General features: G+C 36.0%; 2 protein-coding genes across 2 annotated transcripts in view; one reads left to right on the forward strand and one right to left on the reverse strand.

Annotated features, from left to right (window-relative positions):
* The first annotated feature begins 456 nt into the window (after nt 1-456).
* wmd (serine-threonine kinase receptor-associated protein wmd) lies at nt 457-9,434 on the forward strand. The gene is made up of 8 exons (XM_076117525.1): nt 457-687; nt 1,982-2,116; nt 3,376-3,534; nt 4,454-4,575; nt 5,737-5,818; nt 7,946-8,113; nt 8,660-8,874; nt 9,159-9,434. The coding sequence occupies exons 1-7, from the start codon at nt 573-575 to the stop codon at nt 8,851-8,853; spliced, it is 975 nt and encodes a 324-aa protein (XP_075973640.1). The 5' UTR covers nt 457-572; the 3' UTR covers nt 8,854-8,874; nt 9,159-9,434.
* Nucleotides 9,435-9,746: 312 nt separating this feature from the next.
* LOC142974946 (uncharacterized) overlaps nt 9,747-24,154 on the reverse strand; it is a 42,022-nt gene continuing 27,614 nt past the window's right edge. The window contains exons 5-24 of the mRNA XM_076117524.1: nt 22,769-22,838; nt 21,524-21,653; nt 19,434-19,626; nt 19,126-19,263; nt 18,764-18,993; nt 18,496-18,621; nt 18,259-18,411; nt 17,921-18,096; nt 17,522-17,660; nt 17,032-17,300; nt 16,627-16,800; nt 16,123-16,299; nt 14,153-14,356; nt 13,551-13,793; nt 13,150-13,334; nt 12,694-12,962; nt 12,396-12,545; nt 12,125-12,271; nt 11,753-11,909; nt 9,747-11,461 (exon numbers count right to left, since the gene is read on the reverse strand). Of these exons, the coding sequence (XP_075973639.1) occupies nt 11,261-11,461; nt 11,753-11,909; nt 12,125-12,271; nt 12,396-12,545; nt 12,694-12,962; nt 13,150-13,334; nt 13,551-13,793; nt 14,153-14,356; nt 16,123-16,299; nt 16,627-16,800; nt 17,032-17,300; nt 17,522-17,660; nt 17,921-18,096; nt 18,259-18,411; nt 18,496-18,621; nt 18,764-18,993; nt 19,126-19,263; nt 19,434-19,626; nt 21,524-21,653; nt 22,769-22,838 (3,531 nt within the window). The 3' untranslated portion in view covers nt 9,747-11,260. The remainder of the gene's footprint in view (nt 11,462-11,752; nt 11,910-12,124; nt 12,272-12,395; nt 12,546-12,693; nt 12,963-13,149; nt 13,335-13,550; nt 13,794-14,152; nt 14,357-16,122; nt 16,300-16,626; nt 16,801-17,031; nt 17,301-17,521; nt 17,661-17,920; nt 18,097-18,258; nt 18,412-18,495; nt 18,622-18,763; nt 18,994-19,125; nt 19,264-19,433; nt 19,627-21,523; nt 21,654-22,768; nt 22,839-24,154) is intronic.

The following is a 24,154-nucleotide window of genomic DNA, read 5'->3' on the forward strand; positions in this document are numbered from 1 at the left end:
TTATGTAAGAAAATAATATACTTGATAGTCGACTACAATCGTTATTATTTTCTTAGTTTAGAAATGCTTCTTAACAATGAAACATGGGGAATTAATTATTAGAATTCATACCTTTAACGAACTTATAGATTTGATATCTTTATTTATTATTTAGAACTACCTACCTCCTTACAGCATTTATTTTTCAACAAGTGCAAAAATGCCAGATTAAAAAATTTATCATTTTGGTAGGATAGGCATACCAGTAAATAAATTAAAGAGGATGGATATAAATAGAAATTCGGAAATCAAGATAGGAACACTGCATATTCTTATAAATTATTCTTCAATAAATTCGTAGCATTTAATTGAACAACCTCGGTAATTTCGTTTAAACACAAGCTAAGAATAATGGGTTAATGACACTGAGTTGGTAGTTTTAGTAGAAGTTTATAGCAATACTCACTTACACTTTTCCGTCAGTCGATTGTCAACATTCAGTACGATCAGACTCATTAGGTTAATTTTTAGTTAACAACAAAGATAATTAGTTTTATTTTCAAAAAGTACAATACACAAAATTAAGTAACAAAATGACAACTTTCAAGCAAGTTCCTCTCACATGCGGTGGCCATACTAGACCAGTCGTGCATTTGGATTTTAGTGACGTTACAAAAGATGGGTATTATTTAATTTCGGCCTGCAAAGGTGAGTTTTGACGACTAATTTGTAATCAGTGTGCCCTTTCGCCTTGGCCTATATTTGGGTGGAAGACTTTCAAGTGTGTTCGGGTCTTGGCGTAGTGATTAAGCGTGACAGATGTTGGTGACGAGATGTGTTCGAAAGGCCTTCACTTTTCTTGTTTGTGTGGAGCTATCCGCTCGGCCGGCGTGCATTCTATGCATGTTGTGACCTTCTCTTTCCGGACATGCAGGAAGTACCTTGAGTATCCGCTCGTAGTTTCCTCAGCTGTTCGCCTTGATGGCCGCGCTCGTGCTTTTTATTCACGTATCACAGCATGACTTACAAGCTCCATACGTTTGTGTACATATGAATTGTTGTATGAAATTTTTGTTCCTATGTTGAATGTTGACATTTCACCTGTTGTGGGTCACCTTGTGCCTGCTCAAGGTTTGTCAGAGTACTTGACATTAATGTTTACTTTATGGAAGGGCTTGTAAACATGTTACTAAGTAACTTTCAATATGTTCCATAAAAGGAAAATAGTCAATAACATTATGTAAGTGTCCCTTCCTGCTATTGTTCTTTTATGTACACAATCTTGAGGTATGTTTCTTTCATAAAACATGTTGTACAAGTGGTTGAGTCAGTTTAACTTGAAGGTTGACAATCTATTTGTGTTAGATTATCCTCATTATAATGAGTTGGCTTTTTCACCATGCTGTGTGAGTGCAATTGAGTGATAACACTTGTGCTTTGTCAGTTTGGTTGAGGACCCCATTCTTGATAACAATACATAAGAATGTGAATGTAATATTATTATCATAAATTATGCATTATTTGCATATTGTATGCACTATTATCAAATAATTACAATCTTATCAATTATCACAGCCTCTGTGTTTACAAAATCACTATGACAGGCTTTTTGGAAACACATTTTATAGGTTTTCATTCAATTTTATAATGAATACTATTTGACCTAGTTTTCATTATAATGTTTGTTAGTAGATGCTAAAGTGTTCTTTACTGTGTTTATTACTTATTTATTCTCTGTGGCAGGTGTACTCAGAATTTGGGAGTAACAATAAATATTAGGAAACCATTCTTTCTAATTAAAATTGTATAAAAATGGGAAATGGGCAATTTTGAAATTATATATTTTGAAATCAATTGCTCCAACATCAGTGAAATTTATTACATCAATTTTATTACTAAATTATATATTTGATTTATAATAATAAAAATATTATATAAAATTACCAATTTCTTTTGAGTATTGTGTATTAGTGGTTGGTAAACACTATTAATTCCTTTTTAGATGGCAAGCCCATGTTGCGGCAAGGTGAGACAGGTGACTGGATTGGCACATTTGAGGGTCACAAAGGAGCCGTGTGGGGGGTTGCTTTGACTCAAAATGCTAATCTTGCTGCCAGTGGTGCTGCTGACTTTTCAGGTAAGAACAAACACAAGTAGTTTACTATTTTGACCCCCCTTAAACCTGCTCTGTGGAACTAAACACCCAAGAACTCACAAATTCTTGTTGAAGATCCTTTTGACCAATAGAAATCTGCCATTCTAGACTCTCCCATCTATGATCTGGCAAATATCTTTGTCCATTATATTGTCCTTAAGACATTGGAGCTTAATAATACCTACATCACACTTCTTATAAATGACCTTTAATCATTTCTCACCATTACATAAATTCCTGTTTGATTGAATGATGCAAGGTGAAATACTTTTTGCAGCATTACAACAGATAAACAGTCCATATTCCTCATTTTAATAAAAATAGATTGAGGTAAACATAAAATGATATAATAGGAAGATTATATTATCATAATAGTAGACACAGGTTGTATGCCCGATTAACATTTAAAGGTTTATGGTACCTTAATAACTACTAACTAATACTAGTATGCAGCTGCAGCTGGTGAGACTGAAAGCCAACTCCAACATAGGTGGAAGAAAGGCTAGGCTGATTTATTGATTGGTACCTTATTTGTTACCAGACATTTTGACAGTTCAGTTTCAATCAGGCCTGTAAGATCTATAGCTAATCTAACTACAATTCTATTAAGGCCAGTGTCAATTAAATGGCATTTTCATTCATGTGGTGATAAAACATTGCAAATATACTTAAACACAAAATATTTCTGGGTCATTGTGCGGAAATCAAAACCCTGATATACAATGCAATGATAGTGTGGAGACCACTACCATAGAACCGAATGGTCGTATCGTCAATATAGCGGCGATAGACTGATTATATTATTTGTATTTATTACATTTTGGCAAGCTGTTACCAAAATTTAATTTAATTGTCATAAAAAAGCATGTTGGCCAAGTGTAGCATCTGCATTGAGGCGTAAAGATTTCCTCACAATGGTTTCCATCACCAAGCAAACTATGATTTCTATTATGTTGTTACTAAAGTCATGGTCAACCCTAAAGTAGCCCTTACAACATGAAGACCATTGGCAACACCCATTGGATGTATAATGGTAGTGCTTGCAGATTATTTTCTGACAATTCCCTTTCGAGGGGTGCTAAAGCATAGGCAGAAAGTGTCATTATCAATCCACAAAACCCGGTGCGATGATAGTGACGTTGCAGCCACGACGACCGGCAAAAAAATGTGTTCCATAAGTTGACAATGATTTATCAATAGTATCAACTAATATATTTTCTTACCAAAATTTTATTTTGCAGCAAAACTATGGGACGCGCGGTACGGTGAAGTGGTACACACATTCGATCACGAGCACATAGTGAAGAGCGTCAACTTCAACGCCGACGACACGCTCCTGCTCACTGCCAGCAACGAGAAACTTATTAGAGTTTTTGATTTAAGCAAACCTGAAGCTGGACGTAAGTACCTCAATATATTTTTCTTTTTCTCAGTATTTTTATTATCGCCAGTAACTGTAATAAATCTTATGTAGATATTGGCCAGGGTAAAGTTTACGTGCCCATAGTTGCCCCAGGGGAGCATTATGTAGTAAACTAAGGGCCAGTTTCACAGGTTACAAATAAGTGTCATGTAAACTTTTTGCTAAAAATAAACTAACAATAATCATGCATCAAAACAAGATAATTTCTGATAAGCTATTTGAGAAATATTAAGAGGCAGTGAAACAAGGCTTAAGCATTGGTTGTAAAAAAACTACCAAGTCTTCATCAAACTCACTGCCTTACGAAATTTCGGTTGCTGTAAATTACTTAATAAGTTTACCAATTAATTTCTTCCTCATCATTAAATCATTACTCAGTGAACTGACCTCATAACGTGATACTGGTTTACAGAAAGCAATAATTACCTTTGTCCTGTATACGACCTTAAACTATTCGCCTCTCGAGTACCGTAAATCGATTATCATTCAACAAGATTATCGCGTCACTGGCCAAATCTGAAACAGCCGATTATAATAGGATTATTGGACTGTTTGTGGAGTGTCTAATTTACGTACCTAAATATATTTGTGTAAAATTAACTTTCGTTAAATAATAATCTAAACTGTATATGTGTACCTATGTATCGTCGTAAATACCTTTTTTTGGAAAAAGTAAAAGTGGAGTAAAACAGTAAATCTCACTCTACATAATAAATACCTGTGAAAATACAAACTTAAATATTTTTTTTATAAGACGAAAGCTTTCTACTTTGGTATAGAAAAAAAAAATGGTGAAAATATCAAAATTGCCAAGCAAATTAGGCAATACATTTGATTTTTCTGGAAGCCGTTCTCTCGTTATTTGATTTTAATATATTGTTTTGTGTTGTCCACAGCTCTGGAGAAATTCAGCGCACATACGAGTAGCATCAGACATGCAGTGTTTCTACACAATTCACGCATAGTCAGCGTGAGCGATGACCTCACAATGCGAGTCTGGGATCGTAATAGCGGACAGGTAAACTAATCAATACTTTAATACAATGACATACTATAAGTACCTTTATATTTGTTACTAACTTTTACCAGTTTCCATCACAATTACTTAGCAATTAGAGTTAGGAATTAAAAAGATCATTAATTGACGTTTTTTACCCATGTTTTCAAATTATTTTCCTGCTAAATATCCTATGTTAGGTACGAGACGATTTAATTTTATTTTCGTTGTTTTTCGAGTGGAGGTTTCGAAATTACAATTTATTTTTAAAGTATTGAATAATAATCTAATAAATTGTTCTGAAGCCACTTTTCACTTTTGACAATTTGGGCATATTTGGTGTATCCACACGACATTACTACCTCTTGTACGGCTTTCGATCGGAATTCGAAGGACGTCTACACTATCAGAATGCGTATAAAAATGTCATACAGACCTTTTGTTTTGGTTGTGAAACATATGAAATTTGTACGCAAAATATTTAAAGCCATACTTACTTATAAAACGGCATTAACAAGTATAAATTAGGACTTAGTAAGACAATCACTGTTCTTCTGACTAATTTAAATTGTGCTTAATCCATCTAAACGTTGCAATAAAATTAAACGATTTTCTTTACACTCAATTAAGAGATTTTTTCAAAGATGTCGTAAATTTGAAAAGCCTTAACGAAGGAAAAGTGTTGGTACGTTGCTTATAAAATCAATGTCCTTACCGCGCAGTACTCTATTTTTGTGATACGATGACGCCCACACAAAAAGGTTAATAGGTAACTTGGGGATTACTCGCCGAGCGTGGGCGATGATGTGACACTAGCTAAATTACTGACATTTATTCTAATGAGATTGTCTGTGGACTTCGAAGCGATTAAATACGAAATAAATAAATAACACGTACATACGTTTTAAAACTAAGACTCCATTTGATGAGTAACTTTGATCTGCGCGTTTGATTCAGGGTAAATAACTCCCGAAAGTTTTAACGTGTTCACCAAATAAATATAGCATATTCTAATCGTTTATAGACTACTTTTAGTGTTAAAGCTTTTGAATAGGTTCAGTAATGTTGGGTAGTTTTGGTACCTGATAATCATTTAAAATATGTGTGTATACGAATCAACACTTAAACAAATGACACTTTATTAAATAATAATCAACTAATGTATTGTTTCTAATATTCCAGGAGGTCCAGAAAGTAGAATTCCCGACCATTCCAAACAGTTTAGAACTATCAAGGGATGGCGCGATATTGACAGTAGCACATGGTAAGCATCCAATAATTTCATACCTTTTTGTAATATTAATATATTTTAAATCAATTCCAAGAGGCATACTAGTACGATATTTGAAATGTATATCAAGTCGGGGAAAAAGTCTTTGCATTATAGTATGTATGAACTTGTAATAAAATCTCTTTGGCTTCAAGAATCACAAATGAGTACACGGTTCATTAGGTTTCTTTCAGTGAGCTCGCGAGGTACCCAAGTATCGAGCTTTTCTGTGTAGAGAAAAGATTTTATTACAAGTTTATACATACTATTATGCGAAGACTTTTTCCCCGACCTAATATTATGAAGTATGGTGGTGTGTACATGGACATCAATCTGATTTTCCATAAAATTCTACGCATTTTTTTTCAATGAAGTGTAAATGTGTTATCATTCCGAAGTGTCGTTTACGTCGGCCTAATGTAGTCCTACCTTTATAGTGACGTATCTAATAAGTTGTAGTCGATTGACCCTGATACATAATAGTATCACTATTTTATTTCAAGGTTGGTTTATTTATTATTGTATTAAAACACACCTGCTCTTGCGTAAATACAGGTAGCTATACAATTATAGTACGGCAAGTAATAAACAGCGAATTATAGAGGGTGTGTACATTTTAATTATTCTAATCATATGGTTATTAAAGTATGTATAACGACATATTTTATGATTTAATTTACTGACATAACATCATGGGCATAAGACACTCGAAGGTATAAGACGATGTGTAGAAGTTCCGCAATAAATATTATTGGTCTCAATTGTTAGGAGGCGAGTCTGTTACAATATACCGAGCATGTGATCAAACTCTTTGCTACTATTATACCAATCACACTTTTTGCCCGACATGGGAATCGAACCTGGGACTTCATGATCGATGCTATCTTTCTACTGCCCTGAAAATAGAGACAAATCAATTTATGTAGGCAAGTCGCAAAATAAAATATTGTTCGAAAGTGTTCTTATGCAATGTCCTTCTATACGAGATGTCAACATCTTAATAATAGTGTTAGGGGTCAAATAAATATTGCGTAGATCCGATCTGTGCGGCGTGACTAAAACATTATAATGACTGACCTTTATTTGTATCGACTTTTCCTTATTTTGTTTATCAAAACAAAATGTGGCCTTTGATTTGACGTAAATATTGTGACGCAGAATCACTAATAGTCCCGCTTTTACCTTCCTGTTATCTTTATGGAATAGATTATTAGGAAATTGGCATATAATTATCGAGTCACTACTATAGTTAACTAGCTAACCCGCGCAACTTCGCTTGCGTCACATAAGAGAATCATAATTTTCCCCGTTTTTGTAACATTTTTCACTGGTACTCTGCTCCTATTGGTCGTAGCGTGATGATATATAGCCTATAGCCTTCCTCGATAAATGGGTTATCTAACACTGAAAGAATTTTTCAAATCGGACCAGTAGTTCCCGAGATTAGCGCGTTCAAACAAACAAACAAACAAACAAACAAACAAACTCTTCAGCTTTATAATATTAGTATAGATTACAGTTATACAATAAGTTCATTATTATTATAAAAATTAAAATAATAATCATAAAATGTACTAAGTAGCAAGCATTTGAGTTAGAGGATTTTTTTTGTGAGCAATTTATACCTACTTATGTACATTCACCTACATTGTTCAGTCAGCTCCAAAAGTCGTTCATCATATTCAATTTTCAAAGCCCTATATTCTGGGGCATGCATACTTATTATTCCACCGGAAAAACATTTTTCATTGATCGAAATGTTTAATTCCAACAATTTCTGCCTGATTTAGTTCAGGTATTCATTAAAATTTTGTAATAAAGAAGTTATGAACATTTCGAGTTGTATAGTGACTTTTGGAGCTGGATCCGTATTTAATGTATATCTTCTGCACATACAAATAAAGTATAACCCTCTTATTCACATAAACACATTATAAACCTATTTTAGTTAAAAAGCTTCTATAATATGTTTTCTCTTTTTCATTTCGCTAAGGAGTGGATGAAACAAAACATTTTATAATTATAAGCCTTTCATAACTTGATATATTTTTATGAATAAGACGGTTAGTATATTAATGTACAACTACTAAATAATAATAATAAATGTATTAAATTTTCTAGGTACCAACGTATCATTCTACTCTTCGGACACGATGCGCAAGATGCGTGAGTTCTCAGTGCCAACTAACTGCTACTCGGCGTCGCTAGCACCCAGCCGTGCCACCTTCGTCTGCGGCGGAGAGAACCTTAAAGTATACAAGTTTGACTACAACACTGGAACTGAATTGGGTAAGCACGTTTTAGAAATATTATCATAAAATGTTCCGTATAAAAAAAAACAACATATGAATAGTGTAAGTGTAAAATTAAAATTAAATCATTTATCTTTTCAATCAAAACTAAGTTAACTACGTATATGTAAAAGAGTACATTTCTTTTTGTCTTCGATTAGAAGTCTAATGAATCTACTACGAAATATAATGTACTTTTGGGGAAATTGTTGCAAAATTATGTCATCGTGACTTGTATGGTAACATATCGTGTACATTGATCGTAATCTTTATAACAGGTTATTGTAATCATCGATCATTGTATCGGATATTACTCCTACTGTGAAAATCAGGCATGTTAAACATGAAACAATAAAATTATGTTTAATAGTAATAATTTTAGACGGCTCCAAATTATCCGCGACGTGGAATCCAGTGATTGCTGTTACAAAACCTCGCTATGTTTCGCAATCGGTTAGCTCACAGAATAGGGACACGATTAGTGTAGTGTGTGGTGGTGGTTAGAAAAATCAAAAGTAATAATTATATTTTGTTATTGTTGCAGAGTCGAACAAGGGTCACTTCGGTCCGGTGCACTGCGTGCGGTGGTCGCCGGACGGCGAGCTGTACGCCACGAGCAGCGAGGACGGCACGGTGCGGCTGTGGCAGGGCGTGCCGGGCCGCGTGTACGGCCTGTGGCGCCGCAGCAACGACCACGCGCCCGTCGTCAACGGGTTCAAGGAGGTCGCGGCCAACTGATACCACTTCCCTTTCCATGAGGTCATTATACCTGATTTAATTCATATTTATTTAGGCTTTTATCCGTTGCAGAAACTTTTAACAGCATAAAAACTATTATCACAAATTATAACTAGACTTTAAACTACTTTGTGGATCACAATAATTTGACATGTCTGCCACTAATCTCTATACCATAAAGGGTTGTAGGTTACGATTACTTACCACCTGGTTAGCGCACCTGCAGTAACAACCTAGGACAAAATCATATCAAAAGTTTCGCATAATGAAGGCAATAATAAGAGAATAATATTTTTTTGTTGCAGGATAAAGAGGGTCAGTGACATTGCATCTAAATTGGATTCTTGGTGACATCACCATTGTTGTTGTGTGGTGTTTGTGTCACCAGGCCATGTGTATATGAACTTAAGGGGGGACTAGCCTGAAAAATCAAGACTTTTAAGTATTCAAGGTAAATTTTAAGAGTTTGTGTTGTTTATTTTTACGCAACACCAATTTTTTATACTCAGACCTAATGTATTTATTGTAAAAAGGAACTAAATAGACTTGATATGCAACAAAATAAAGTGATTTGTAAATATTTTATGCAGTTTAATTCTACCTAAGAGTATAATAGAGTAGTTTAGAGCTGCAACATGTAAAGTAACATTGGCTCTGTAACTTAATATAAGTCTATTTATATACTTAAAATAAGATATTTATGTACTTCGATGGATTATCTATGTCTAGTATTCATATATTCAAGCTTAATGTTATATTTATCATTCATGTAAACGTAAACTAAGTGTCTTATTAGTGTCTGTCTCCATTATAAAAGTAGTGGTAATAGTAACTAGTAATAGTAATATATCAAGAAACGAAAGCATAAATAAAACCACATTGTAAATAAAAAATATTTATATTCAATTTTTGTTGCTTAGGTGAGATTTCATTTCGTAAAACTAAAATTACAACTACAAATTGTATTATGCTTAATTAATCCAATATAATACAAAATAATTTACAAGAACTTATATCCCTAGGCACAACTAGGCAGTGAATTTAATTATTCATAGTGAGCTAGATACAATATGTGTAAAATTATTCGAGACTAACTTTTGGCTGCAGCTTCTTTTCAAATATGGATTATAATGGTATGCATAAATGTTCAATATTACATTTACAAACATTAATATAATAATATTATGGTATGGTAACATTGGTCGGGTAATCTGTGATTCACCACAAGTAAATATTACTGTGATAAGCACAATATTGTTGAAGTATGCTTTAAACTTCACTCCATCGATTAAAGCTATTGATGGCCATAAATACTTCGAAATATTAAAAAATCTCGTCACCTCTAATAAATTGTAAATACTTACAGTCTAGGTATTAAAGTTTATTTTTTAAATCACAATGTTGTTGACATTTTTGATTTAATTTTAGACTGAAATAAATATCTTGTGACTGTTTATCTAGAATGTTGTTTTTCACAACATTTTATATTCAAACATTTTACGATATATGTACCTAATTCAAACAATATCACGATTTTGATACACAATTTAAAATGTAAATGTGAAGACTTATAACAAGGTTTCAAATAAACATTAGAGAAGTTATAAAATAATGTTTGTATAAAGTTACCTCATTATTTAAATATAAGAAGAGAACGAAACTTAGGTGTAATCCAACTATATTATTTAATCAAACTACTGAAATTTAGAAAATAGAACTAAACAAAAGATAGCATTTTCTAAGCTACAGCGTTTGTACATATTTTTGTTTCATCATTTGGCGCCGTAGCTTTTGGCGGCTACAGACGTCCTTAGGATTTATCTAATTAAGAACTTAGGTTACTAAAACTAAGTATATATAAAGATATGAGACGTCACAATCAGTCAAGCAAATATAAAGGTAAATAGCGTTGTGACTAATTTGTAAATATATTTCGTGTCTGGGTAATCTGTAATGGTAACTCTACGTTAAACGGTACGATCGACAACTTTGTATTCTTGTCTTTATTAAACGTTCGATATTTTAAGCTGCACTTTATTCTATTTTTATTTACAATTACACGCATCTACACGAACACTAATAAATATAAAATCGGACGTCGCCAGTAAAAAAATAATTTCATCAAAGAGGAATCACCGCAAAGTCGAATAGATTTATCCCGACGGTCGAGTATATAATTTACTTTTGAGCGAAAAGATGAAGATTTGCCACCGGGATAAGTCTACTCGACTGCGACGAAGCTCCTACGAGTCCGCACAGGAGCCGGTAAGTAGAAAGACCGGCCGCTCGCGGACCGACTTTAAACTTTTTTCACTTAGAGTTACAGTATAATATCCAATGTCTTTTTTCTTGGAGGACGTTTACCTCCCTCACTGAGTCACGGAACTAGGCCGCATTATGAGCGGGTTCACTTGGCGACGAAGGGCGAGAGGTCGGGGAAGTTAAAGTTGATGTTGGGCCTGCGCGGGGGGCGAGACGCGCCGGGGCTTGTTGGGGCGGCGCTGGCGCCACACTGCGCGGCGCACACGTCGTCGCGCTGCACGGCGTCGCGCGGCCACTCGCGGTGCAGCTGCGCGCAGTCCGTGATACGCAGAGACGCGCACTGAGCCTGTAAACCACAACTTATGTTAGCTCATTCTTATTAACTTACGCTTCAGTAGCGTTTGACATAATAATATTACTTAAAGAAATTAGTTCTTGCAAAATTCGTAAGAGGCGCTGATCAATTTTTTCATACATAATTTATTAATAGTTGAAAGTGGTCACCTCGCGGATGCGAGATTTAAATAGTTCAAAGTAAGTTATGTCAAGCGTTTTTGTACCGAGGGGCCGGACCAGAAGCAATAAATATTATAACAGCTAGAACTTTTGTAAAGACAGAATTGGTAAAAAAACTTACCCCCTCAGTGGTACAGATACACGATGTGCAAGGTGATGGGAATGCGGACTCTCCGACGGCTACAGAACGACCGGCGATGAGACAGCCTTGAGCCGAGCTCTCGCGCCAAGCTGACAGGTCCAGTTGAGGTAGCGATGAACATGGCACACGTGGGTTCCTGAATAATAAAATGTGATATTAGAGCTTATTTTTGTACGAATACCACTGTAACTGTAACTTCGACCCTATAACCTCCATCATTCTGGGTTATCAAAGATCAACAGTGAGACTGTTCACAGTAATGGGTTACTTAATCTGAGACTCATGAAGTCTTTGGTTTGTAACCACAATTTTATATTCTTTTTTAATTATTTCATGTTATACTATACTTACAAGAAGTTGCTTGGCAAGTCGAAAGCGGCCCTCTGAATGTCACCGGGGTGGTCGAAGTTGTCACACATCAGTTTGGACAAAGTGATCTTCCTAATTTCAGCCAGTTGCTGTTCGGTGAATCTGGCTCCAGGGTTGTCGTTTTCATACCTAAAAAATATCAAAATGAATATCAAGTTAAATTCTCTAGAGTAGGTTCTCTTTGAAATTTGTGTTTGTTCCATTATAAATTCCAAAAGTGTTCAATACATTGTGGATTGTGAATCAGTCTTACCAGAAACGATCGCATTTCCTCAGCTGTCTGAACTGGATGGCGATGATGCAGGCAAAGGTAGGTCCAACAAGACCTCCCTGTAGCGGCCTCTCACTCATACCACCGGGGAATAGATCGATGTCGTCAACTGTGGCGTATATCCTCTTGAACCTGCAGATAAAAATTCAATTAAGATTTTGCCTAAATGCATTCAAATTTTCTATTGTGTTCCAGAAATAACAATCTAGAGAAAACTTGTTTTGTCGTTCAAAATATCCATACGAGTTAGTCTGTTTAATATAGTCTGTAAAGAACATACCTGGCAATAACTTCATCAGGGATTTCTCTAGCCAAATCATCAAAAGTAGTGGCCCTCTTCAGATTACAAAGTGCTCTGTAGTTGTTATAACTGGGTATTCCGTGGTCTCTAGCTCTTTGCACGTTCAAGGCGACTAGATCGATACCAGAGAAGGGAATGCGACGGTCCTCGAACAGATGGTTGGTGACTTCTCCAGTGATGAATTGGTCGAGGGTTTCCATAGGAGTTGAGGCGATACCACGCATTAATTCGTCTACCATAGGTGGGTGCTAAAACAAAAATAAAATGTTAAATTATTTTAATAGAGTTCTCTTGGGTCCATTAACATAGTCCATTCCAATAGTTCATTGTCTAACCTTAACTCCCCTTTAAGATATCTTAAGGGTTTCCTCACAAGCTTAATAAGCTTTCTTAGAATATTTTAATGTACAGCTTTTATGACACTAGAGTACTCACGTTCATGAACATGTCAGGCCTGAAGAATCCGTCTCTGAGCAGAATTGGTGGCTCCACGGGCTGGTACTGAGGAGACAGACGGGGCAAGTGTGGACGGAGCAGAGAGTGACCGAAACGGAATGACGCAGCAGCGAACTCAGTTACGATTGACGGGTTGCATGTAGGAGAGTATTCTTTGTAGTAGCCTGGAAAAAAGAATTTTGGTTATTTTGGTGGTGGAATTATAACGACCTCTTGTGCCTACTATTTTCTTCCTTGTTGTGTAATTATAAAAATCTATTTCTTGAGTATAAGAATATGTATAAAATTTTCATCTTAACTGTGTTAAATTATGTATTATTAAGTTTTTTTATAGAATTTCTAAACTAAATCCCTGCAGATTAACCAGTTTTGCAAAATACCTGAAGGCAACAGCTTCAATCCATACAAGTTGACAGCGTTCCATGACAGCAGTCTAGGCAAGAACTCGTTGTAAATGATGTGAGTGAATGTAGCGGCGACGATACGACGCGTGTGCTCGAACAGCTGGTCGGCGTCCCAGTGAGGGTTGACTCCACGCAGACCTTCGACGATACGGTTGTGGTGACGCAGGAAGATTGTGTGGATGGCGGTAAGACCGGGCTGCTCTGAGGCACGACCGTCACCTAGAATTGGACGACTATCGTAAATTAAATATGTCTGATAATATAGTTTTTGTGAATACCTTCACAATTTGGTGCTTTAACTGGAGCATAATGAAAAGACCTAGATACCAGACTCTTCAAGGCATCCAATTAAAATTTACCCTTGTTTGTAATTTTTTGTGGTTTGTGAAAAGGTTGAGTTAAAAAAAACAATTACAAATATATTTTTTTAAACTCAACCTTTTGATGTACTTAATTCTAATAGGAATTTAAGCTCGTAGATGGATTTCGGGACTAAACTGGCTGAGTCAAATGTAAAGGGTCGTAATACCTTATACATATGATTTTTAGACATTCAAGATCAGTGTAACACCACTTACCAGCAATGAAACAGAATCCACTGGCCGCTTTGCATTCAGGGTGGCTGTCGCTTCTAGGCAGCAGTTCTTTGCCATTGGCAGGGTTGGTAGTAGAGTTCAGACGTCCGTTGAAGCCACGCAGTTTGCGAACGATGCAAGGATTCTCGCCATATATGACGGAGGCGTCGATGAACGCTGTGTTCTGGTTCACTTGTTCACGAGGACCTGGGATAAGGAACATTGAACATTATTGATAGGCGCCTCTTTCAACAAGTAACTAGAGTTTCTGGGACTGCAAAATATTGTTGTCTCAGACATCGTTGGTGTATACAAATCAAATATCTGGTTGTCACGACACGGCTACGGTAGATCTTAATTGGTCTTGTATTTAATTATTCCTGATCGATTTTGCTGTCGTTTATTTTGTGGAAGTGTCCGTAGGTTCATTTTCTTCTTTCTAATTTCTAAATGTTCTAACAGTAGTAACACACCGGTTATGGCGAGATATTGATGTTGCAGCAGCTCTATAATGGACCAAGATCCCAGAGCTGCCAGACCTACGTCATTTTAGCAAAGCTGAAATTTTGAGGATTGTTAGTATAAAGGGTCTGTTAAGAGGTATGCACATCCACTACCTTGAAAGCGGGGCCGTTTCTGAGGTAGCGCGGAGTGAAGGTGCGTAAAAAACGACCCAACCTACGTTATAGTAGCAAAGTTGGTTTTCAGATAATATATGTTATTAATGATATTATGTAGAATTAAAATTGACTATTGCCAGACCGTTTCCCGGGGCCGTTACTTCTGCCAGACGCCTTAAATGTTATTAAAAAATGAGGTCAACTACGTCATAGTAGCAAGCCTAAATTTTATATATGTTATTAAAGGTACAATTTTAAGACCCCCTGTATGCGGACAGACCATTCTGCAGAGCCCTTCGTCCCCTAGACGCCATTAAACTTTCCCTATGAGTGCGAGAGTAAGAGCATTATTCATACGCATAAATGAAAAACAATTGAATTAAAAAAATAAAAATTGAAAAATTATTGAATACTAGCTGACCCGCGCATCTTTGCTTGCGTCACTTAAGAGAGATAGGTCAAAATGTTACATAAACGGGTTATGTACATTTTTCACTGGTACTCTGCTCCTATTGGTCGTAGCGTGATTCCAAGTACTTTTAATCTATACTAATTTTATAAAGCTGAGAAGTTTGTTTGTTTGTGTGAACGCGCTAATCTCAGGAACTACTGGTGCGAATAAAAAAATATTTTACTGTTGGATAGCCTATTTATTGAGAAAAGCTATAAGCTATATATCATCACGCTACGACCAATAGGAGCAGAGTACCAGTGAAAAATGTTACATAACCCGTTTATGTAACATTTTGACCTATCTCTCTTAAGTGACGCAAGCAAAGATGCGCGGGTCAGTTAGTATTAAATAATTTTTCAATTTTTATTTTTTTAATTCAATTGTTTTTCATTTATGCGTATGAATAATGCTCTTACTCTCGCACTCATAGGGAAAGTTTAATGGCGTCTAGGGGACGAAGGGCCCTGCGGAATGGTCTGTCCGCATACAGGGGGTCTTAAAATTGTACCTTTAATAACATATATAAAATTCAGGCTTGCTACTATGACGTAGTTGACCTCATTTTTTAATAACATTTAAGGCGTCTGGCAGAATTAATGGCCCCGGGAAACGGTCTGGCAATAGTCAATTTTAATTCTACATAATATCATTAATAACATATCTGAAAACCAACTTTGCTACTATAACGTAGGTTGGGTCGTTTTTTACGCACCTTCACTCCGCGCTACCTCAGAAACGGCCCCGCTTTCAAGGTAGTGGATGTGCATACCTCTTAACAGACCCTTTATACTAACAATCCTCAAAATTTCAGCTTTGCTAAAATGACGTAGGTCTGGCAGCTCTGGGATCTTACTCTATAACATTATGTCGCATTAAAATTACATTTTAATAATACTCACCAAGTTGCTGCTGTCCAGGCAAACTCCTCATGAAGGGGAAGCAAAGCCTTTCTCCAGAAGTGACGTTGACCTCAGGGTAGTAATGATCACCGCGGGGCACTGGGAACGGGTTGCACTCAGGGTGGACCGTGCGAGGAGAGTCGCAGGAACGACAGTCGGGGATAGACTCGAAGAAACCTGCAATAGCACAAGGGTATATAGAATTTGTTCCTAAACTTTGTTCAACTTGTAAATTTTTGAGACTTCTGTCTTCTCATTTTTAACCCTAATAGTATAAAAAATGGTTAAAATTCTTCTATTTCTGATTTTACCTATCACGAAATTTAATGAATTTAAGTATTATCCATCATTCTGTTTTCCCAGATGAAATACAATTGCTGTTTATTAAGTTGTCAAATTTAATGCCCTTTTAAATCCCAATGAAGCAACACTGATGTTTTTGCTTATTTTCACTGTAAATCTAAATTTGATTTCGTACTAAGTATGTTTTTGTAAAGTCCTTACCTTTGTGAATGGGTGTCATAGTAAGCTCGTGGTCGACGAACTGCGCGAACTGCATCACCATGAGGGTGTAACGAGTGTGCAAGTTGGAAATATCAGGGTGAATCACTGTTGATACCACACGAGGAGACGGTAGAGGAGTTCCAGCCACTGAGTTGATGCGAGGACGGCTTACACCTGAACAAAAACAAAATAATTTTATTGTAAATTCTGAAGTACACAGTTGGAAACAGATAGAGATAAAATTCCGTGATAAATGATTTTGAACCATTGGTTTATTTGCTGACCACATCACAGTTTCGGATAAGATAGGGTCGCCCAAAGTCATAGTCTCAATATTGCCGTCAATTACTTTTTTAGTAGAAAATATGACTATTAAAAAATAATCTTTCTTTGTTTTTGACTTACCATCTTCATAAACAGGGGGCAGCAATCTTGCGAAAGTCGTCAGACCCTTCCCGAGGTTAGGATTCCTCAAATTGTTACAATATCCTGTGTAAGTTCTGAACGGACTGTCAGGGTCGCAATGTCCTTTGTCATCACACTGTGGTTCAATGATGGGTCCAGAGTTGTCATTTCCGAGGAAACCGCTGATATCAACGGATTGTAGAGAGTCTACGAAGTCTGATGTGCCAAAGCCAAGAGAGTCATCGAAGATCTGACGCTTGCGACGGTGTCTGTAAATAAAGGAAAGCATTTAATAAATTGGATCTTTTTTATACGTTCAAAAGTTGCCTTCACCCTAGTTGCCATTATCGCTACGATTCGAAGTAAACGATATGATTGGATAGCATCACGGTTTGAATTATTGATATGTAAAGGTATGTTAGTTTAAACTAAGAAGGTTTTAAAGTTGCAGAACTGAATATAATCAAAAGTTTGCTATAGTTCAACTCACCCGCTGTTGATGGTGTTGAGCAGTTCATTGGTAGCGAACTCCAGGAAGAGCGAAGTGTTGGCGAGTTTCAGGGCGTATTTGTTGGCCTTAGAGAACGACGCGGCTGTTCCTACTGGTGACTTGGGATCGGCTCCTCCACCTGGCAAAAATAGGCAAATTGTAAGCGAGTGGAACTAAGACTTGGAAAAGGTGAGCAATTCGGAATTACTGTGTTAAAGGTACTTCTTGTTAAATCATGCAACCATTTCAGTTTTTTCATTTTTTGCCATCAGTTGAGTAGTAGGCATAGTGCCAACTCGCAACAAGGCATGGACTGTGGTCTTGGCGCTTACAAATAAAAAAGAAATAAAAAAAGGAATCTACTGCTATAAAAGTAAGTTTACTACACTGGTTACTTACGTGTCTCCCAAAGCATGTACTCCAAACGTTTCCTGTCAGCCATCTCTTGCTTGGCCTTTTCAATGGCGGTAGCAAGCATGTCCTGCGACAGTTGTTCAGCGGCCTTGGCTCCACTTTCGTCCCTCCAGGCAGACAGTTCCAAGCGGGTATGTTGAGAGCAATGCTGGCCAGCGTTCCTGAGAAAAACAAATTGGTTAATAAGAGGTCGTAAGAAGAAAGTCCTCAAGCGTGAATAGAATAATAATAACAGTTCTTTATAATAATATCACATCAACACCAAGAAGTTAAATAACAAAAAAATGAGGAGGAAATAGAGAGAATAATAAACCTAAACTTACAAGTAAGGATCCTCTTTCACGAAAGCCTTGGGTTGGATGTTGGTGATGGAATCTTGTGCGCCGCAGAGTAGTCCCGAGAGAGACACTTTTCTGATAGCTCCAAGTTGTTCGGGAGACAGCGATGATGGAGGCAGGTCGTTTTCATACCAGAACCTAGAAGAGCAATCAATTCGTTACAAAATATTCGTAACAAAGTATAATAATACTGTTTTAATTTCCATATTAAACTGTTGTTACCTGTCACTCTTCTTCAAACTAGCGAACTGCAAAGCCAAGACGCAAGCAATGGTAGATCCGACAACAGCACCGCTGGCTGGCTTCTCCATAGCACCTCCAATCATCAGTTCAACATCATCGGCACTCCTGAAAAGCACACAAATACATAAATACACTTATTGAAAAACGCAAAGCACTTGATGCTTATTCCCTATTTCAACATCTTTGGCAACAATTTTCACGTAAAGAATTAGGTTGCATGAGAAGAAGATCAAAAGCAGTTCCTTACTTATACATATCAGCCATCATTTCCTGATGCGTTCTATCGAAGCCCATCTTAGCGAAGTCTCCGAAAGTCTTAACATTAGCAGTAGGTTCACACATCCTCAAGGTTCTCAAGTAAGAAGACACTCCATGGTCACGAGATCGGTTCAAGTCCCATTGAGCTGAAGCTTGAAAGCGGGAGACGTGTTGGGCGCTGGTGCGGACCAGGCTTTCCAGAGTGGTGGTGGTGTTAATCTATAAATGAATGATTGATTTTAATATTGTCTAGCACATAATACATTTTAGAATTGAATACACACATCAAGATAGTATTCTATTTAAGAATTAAACATTATCTTCAGTAAGAGGCTATGATAAGACACTTACCAATCTTTCATTCATCATAGCATGGAAGATGGGTGCTACGGCAACGAGTTCAGAATAGACGCCAGCACGGTTAGCGCTGGAGTATCCACGCCAGAATCCCAAAGATGTCAGTTTCAGTTCAGCTTTAGCCATACCAACCTGGAACAAGGAAACACATTGTAATCCAAAGAAAAATACAGGTACAAAATGTTGCCTAAATTTCTTAGTAGGTAGGTACTAGAGAGTCTTTATGGTATTGTAGATTCAAGAAGTTGGGATAAAGTTAATCAGATCATCTTTGATTAACAAGATTTGTTCAAAATGCTTACCTCTCCCAACAGAACAGGCAAGAATTCATTGTAAGTTATATGCTGAATAATAGCAGCCATAGCTCGTCTGGTCTCCAAGAACAGTGTGGTGTCATCCCAGAAGGGGTTCAAAGAGTAAAGTTCTCCGGCGATACGGTTGTGTTCCGTCAACAAAGCTGCGTATAAAGGTGCGGTCGGAGAGCCGTCGTTGCATCTGAAAAAGCAAAATAGAGGTTGGTTTTGTACTAAAGGATGCTTCTTAGAAAATTGGTGTTTTAAATTTTGACCGATGTTTCGGTATGTCTCTTGGCCACTCTTGGGTACTATGAATAGAGTTAAATAATAAGGAACATAAAGAACAGGTACAGTGCACAAATAAGTGTTTGAACCATTTGTAGCTTTGTTTATCGTAATGGAAAAGCACAAAAAACTCTTATGCAAGAATTGACCTATCCACCAAATCGATCGCAACCGAGTATTTTGTTCCGTCTCTCCATATAAGGATACGTTGCGCAACAAACCATACAGGGATAATGACATAAGTTCACTTAAATGCTTATAATCGTTATTTTAATGAGTGGACTTATTCAGCAAACGATGTCTATCCTTATTTTGCTTGTCTTTACATAAGCTTTTTATAAGCAAGTTACCATCAAATGATAGAATCATATAATTATAGTGAATGAAAACATCTGTTTCCTGACGTACGGCCTTCCCACCATCATTTCAATTCGCCGCATCTCACGCACTTGTAAAGTCAATAGCTGCCAATGCAAATATGTAAGAGATTGAAATCTCTATGTGAGAATGCAAATCATCTCAAGGTTACTTTGACGGTTTATTTGCATACAATCCATTTTATGACGACACCTAAGCGTTATAGCTTTGTGTTGAAAAGCCACTATTTGTAGTATTGATTGAATTCAATATTTGACTAAGTACTTTAAAATTAAAATAATCTTAAAAGAATTATTTATCTTTCTAATACAATAAAAAAATAATATTGCTAAGTATCTTCACGTAAGGTTTTTGGGTACATACAATTTAATAGTTTTAAGTTCTTTTTGGTGTGTCAAATCTTTTTGGTATGTGTCCGTTAGGTTTCAAGTGGGTTATACAGGGTGTCTTTTGCAACGTTAAATTTAATTTAAATTTAATTAAAATAAGTTTAAGTTATTTTAACGTTAATCGTATTTCGACTAAATACGGTCACATTTGCGTGTAAGTGCTAATGAACAGAATGTACGTACAATTGAACATATTGAATAGAAACCGAACTATGGGAAAATTTCGCACATTAAAAGCACTGTTTCTATAATATCTGTGATCGGTATTGTATGGGAATGGATTCAGTGATGCAATCTAATTACTTGTTTGTTTTCTTCCGTGTTTGTACCTATTCGAATTTATTTTTAGGCCTGATTATAGGTATAAAGTAATTTAAACAGTTAAATTATACTATAGTAAAGCAAACGTTTTAATTGATCAATAAAAATAATTTTGTTTGAAGTGTAGGGCTGACGTAAAAGTTCAAAACTTGACTGTCTGACCTATAAATGTTCAAGTGCAGATTTTCAGATTGTAAGACTAATTTACAACCACTTCACGACCTACATTGTTGCAATCAGTACTATCGATCCTATCAATCCAATTAGTGTTCAAAATAGAACTAAAACGTATCTGACATTTAAGTCAATTACCGTACAATATCGCTGCTATCATAAATAAGACGATTAGTTTCAGTTGGAACGTTGTGTTGCACACAAAACTATAAAAGACTACAATAAAATAGTTGAATAAAATTGGTATATAAGATTCGTACTAATGTATGTTAGGGTCTATTTTGCAATGACGTCAAAATAATTCCTGTATTAAAGTTAGGACGACACCAAGTTTTGTAGGTTCACATGAATTTGCTGGAGTCAAACCTATGACGACTGTAGGTCTGTATAGGTAAGGTAGTAAGGTACTCAATGGAAAAGATGAGCTCCCAAATTCTTTGCCAGCGGCTGAATTGCACACTCTGTTATACAGTAGTACTATGTATTAAAAATTTAAATACATAGGCCGATTTTAATTAGTAGATAATGTCATGTCTAAAGGTCACTTACTTGCGGCATGAGTCCAAGTCAATCTTGCCGGCATCGTAGAGCCTCAATGAACGCAGTTCCTTCTCTGAGCTTCCGTATAAAGCAGAGCCGTCGAGGAATGACGTAGCCAAGTTCATTTGTTCACGTTGTGCTGTGGGAAATATAATGTTTTTTTTAAAGAAAAATAATGGTTTAAATACAAGAATTGAAAAAAAGACTTGAATTGGAATTGTGAATCTTAACAGTATTACTAACTATCTTTACAAATTGGTTTTTCGAAGTTTGTTGCATGCAGTAAGCACTATTTTAGTGCTGCTTTTAGTTTTTCGATATGTATTTATGGATCAACAACTATCTGTTGAAAAGTACCAATTTATCCGGTAAACAAGTTAAAAATTCGGTGTTACATTACTGCATTCGAGCGTAGATCCTAAATTCCCCAAACGACTAGTACCATGCCCAAGCATAATTAGGTAGATTACCGATGATGAAACGAAGAATCTCGATTCAAATTAAACTAGTACCGCTCACATGACCAGCCTTGGTTCGAGACATACTTCCCCCAAGCCATCAGACTGGCCATTCAACATTTTTAACGCGTGTTAACCACAAGATTATGTCAACGTTACAAAATTTCGATAAGATACGTTCACTGCAACAAGTTGTTCGGACACTTCCTTAAGTGCAACATTTCAAACGGGTTGAGCCGTCATAACGACGCGTCTATCAATTTAGTTGTATGAATATTCATTAAGTTATTATAACGATGTTTTTATAACACGTATGAACTTTCAACACAACATCACGTTGGTGTTTCCTCTACGGTTTAGGTAGAGGCGTATTTATTTGATACATTGTAATTGAATTCCCTTAAATACAGAGTACAGATTCAAAAAGAACGCAACGAGCCTATGCATCTAGAATTATAATCAAGGAATTCAAGGTAATTTGCTATAAGTAGGTACCGGTACCTTCTTTGAAAATATCGCTGTCGAGGCGATAAATGTATTCTTATCCACGTCTTATTTTTTGCAAATAAACAATCTATGTGTATATTCTTGTCATGCACATTGCACGTGCTGTTTTTATTTTATAAAAACCTGATTTTTGGGAACTAGTCGTACTGTTGCTAACTTAAATCTGCAACGAATTCTGGTTATTAAAATGTTCAACTCTATTAATGGTATGCATACAATCTCCTTTCTCAAAACTCTTTTTTTCAAAACCGTGGTAATAAAAATAAATGTTATTATCGTATTAACATACCGAATCCGCATGAATCGATGTTCCTTGTAGGCGCTGAACGTACATATTCGCAATTCGCTCCTTTGCAGTCCTGTAATAAAGAAGTTATGGTTAGTTCTAGAATCCAGTTTCAATTACTCGCAGGTTAAAGACTACGGTCGGGCCATACACAACACCCCGGGTGTCCATCAAGTGCCGGAAAAGACATTTACGAAGTGAACTGAGGAAAACTTCCTTTCAGTCTTATAGCTTTCTTTAAATCCGGATTAGCAAGAACTATATCGCGAGAAAGCTGTGCACCGGGATCAGTGTCTACTATATAATAATTTACATTCAATAATCAACTTAGAGTTAAATATATTGCGTTCAGCACATTTTCAAATTAAATCTCAAAGATGTCTGGTTGATGTTTCATTAACTAAAACAGTTACGATATTTTACAACATTCTTCAATCAAAGACCGCATTCTTTGAGTTATATTAATCCGTAAATCATACGATCTTGACATGCGTATTGTCCTATTTACATGATAATCTGGATAATAAGCATGTCATTAAACCAGCTCGTTAGTATAACAGTTTTATGCAGTTTGATTTTTCTACGCACAGTAAATATGGAAACGCAATATCAGCATCAACAAAGAATTATACCGTCAATTGTGTATGCTATTAAAAGCTGTTTTGTCTTGTATAGATTCAAGTGATCGAATTACACACATTATAAAATTATAGTTCTAATAGACCGGTTGTATTGAGTGGGTCACCCAGTGATTATCCTACAACTCGTTTGCTAATTGAATATCTGAGTTAGTATACTTAAATATAATTAAATTGAAGAGATACTGCAAATACTATGAAGGTATAAACGATTACGAATAAATATTTGAACTGGAACGATGAGCGAAGGCCTACGTAAATGATAAAATTAGAATAATGTGCGTGGTACTTGATTTAAAATATTGTTAGAGGCTGTATGTTGGTGAAGTAAAAAGTCTTATTGTCAAATGGTCGCAGAGAACCATGCCAGTTAGATAATTAATAACTACATTAGTATTATAATACGTATGGATTAAATTTTTGTTGTATTGTTTATGTTTTCTTTCTCTTGACATGACACTTCAATGTACCACATAGGTAGGTACATGATGTCGTTTTATGCTACTATTGTTAATACTACTACTATTATTTGTCAGGCAGTTACATAGTCAAATATACAATATACGGTCGTAATTTGACAGAATTTGAATGCACGGCTTACCTCTGTACCGAGACAGAGAAAGTTTAATCACTCTAATCTCGTTATACCTCAAAGATTAACATAATGAATATTGTGCGCAAGACTGTATAGTCCAAATCTTAGTTTGTTACTATGCCCTTTATGCGTTGGTAGATTATGTACCTAAGAACG

The sequence above is a fragment of the Anticarsia gemmatalis genome, chromosome 8, assembly GCF_050436995.1.
Source record: "Anticarsia gemmatalis isolate Benzon Research Colony breed Stoneville strain chromosome 8, ilAntGemm2 primary, whole genome shotgun sequence".
NCBI classification, from domain to species: Eukaryota; Metazoa; Arthropoda; class Insecta; order Lepidoptera; family Erebidae; genus Anticarsia; species Anticarsia gemmatalis.

Bases quoted from the DNA above. Each gene is read 5' to 3' on its own strand.
- wmd (XM_076117525.1), top strand. From the start codon at position 573: ATGACAACTTTCAAGCAAGTTCCTCTCACATGCGGTGGCCATACTAGA. The intron at 2,117-3,375 runs GTAAGAACAAAC...TTTATTTTGCAG, and splicing joins TGGTGCTGCTGACTTTTCAG to CAAAACTATGGGACGCGCGG. The intron at 8,114-8,659 runs GTAAGCACGTTT...TTATTGTTGCAG, and splicing joins CAACACTGGAACTGAATTGG to AGTCGAACAAGGGTCACTTC.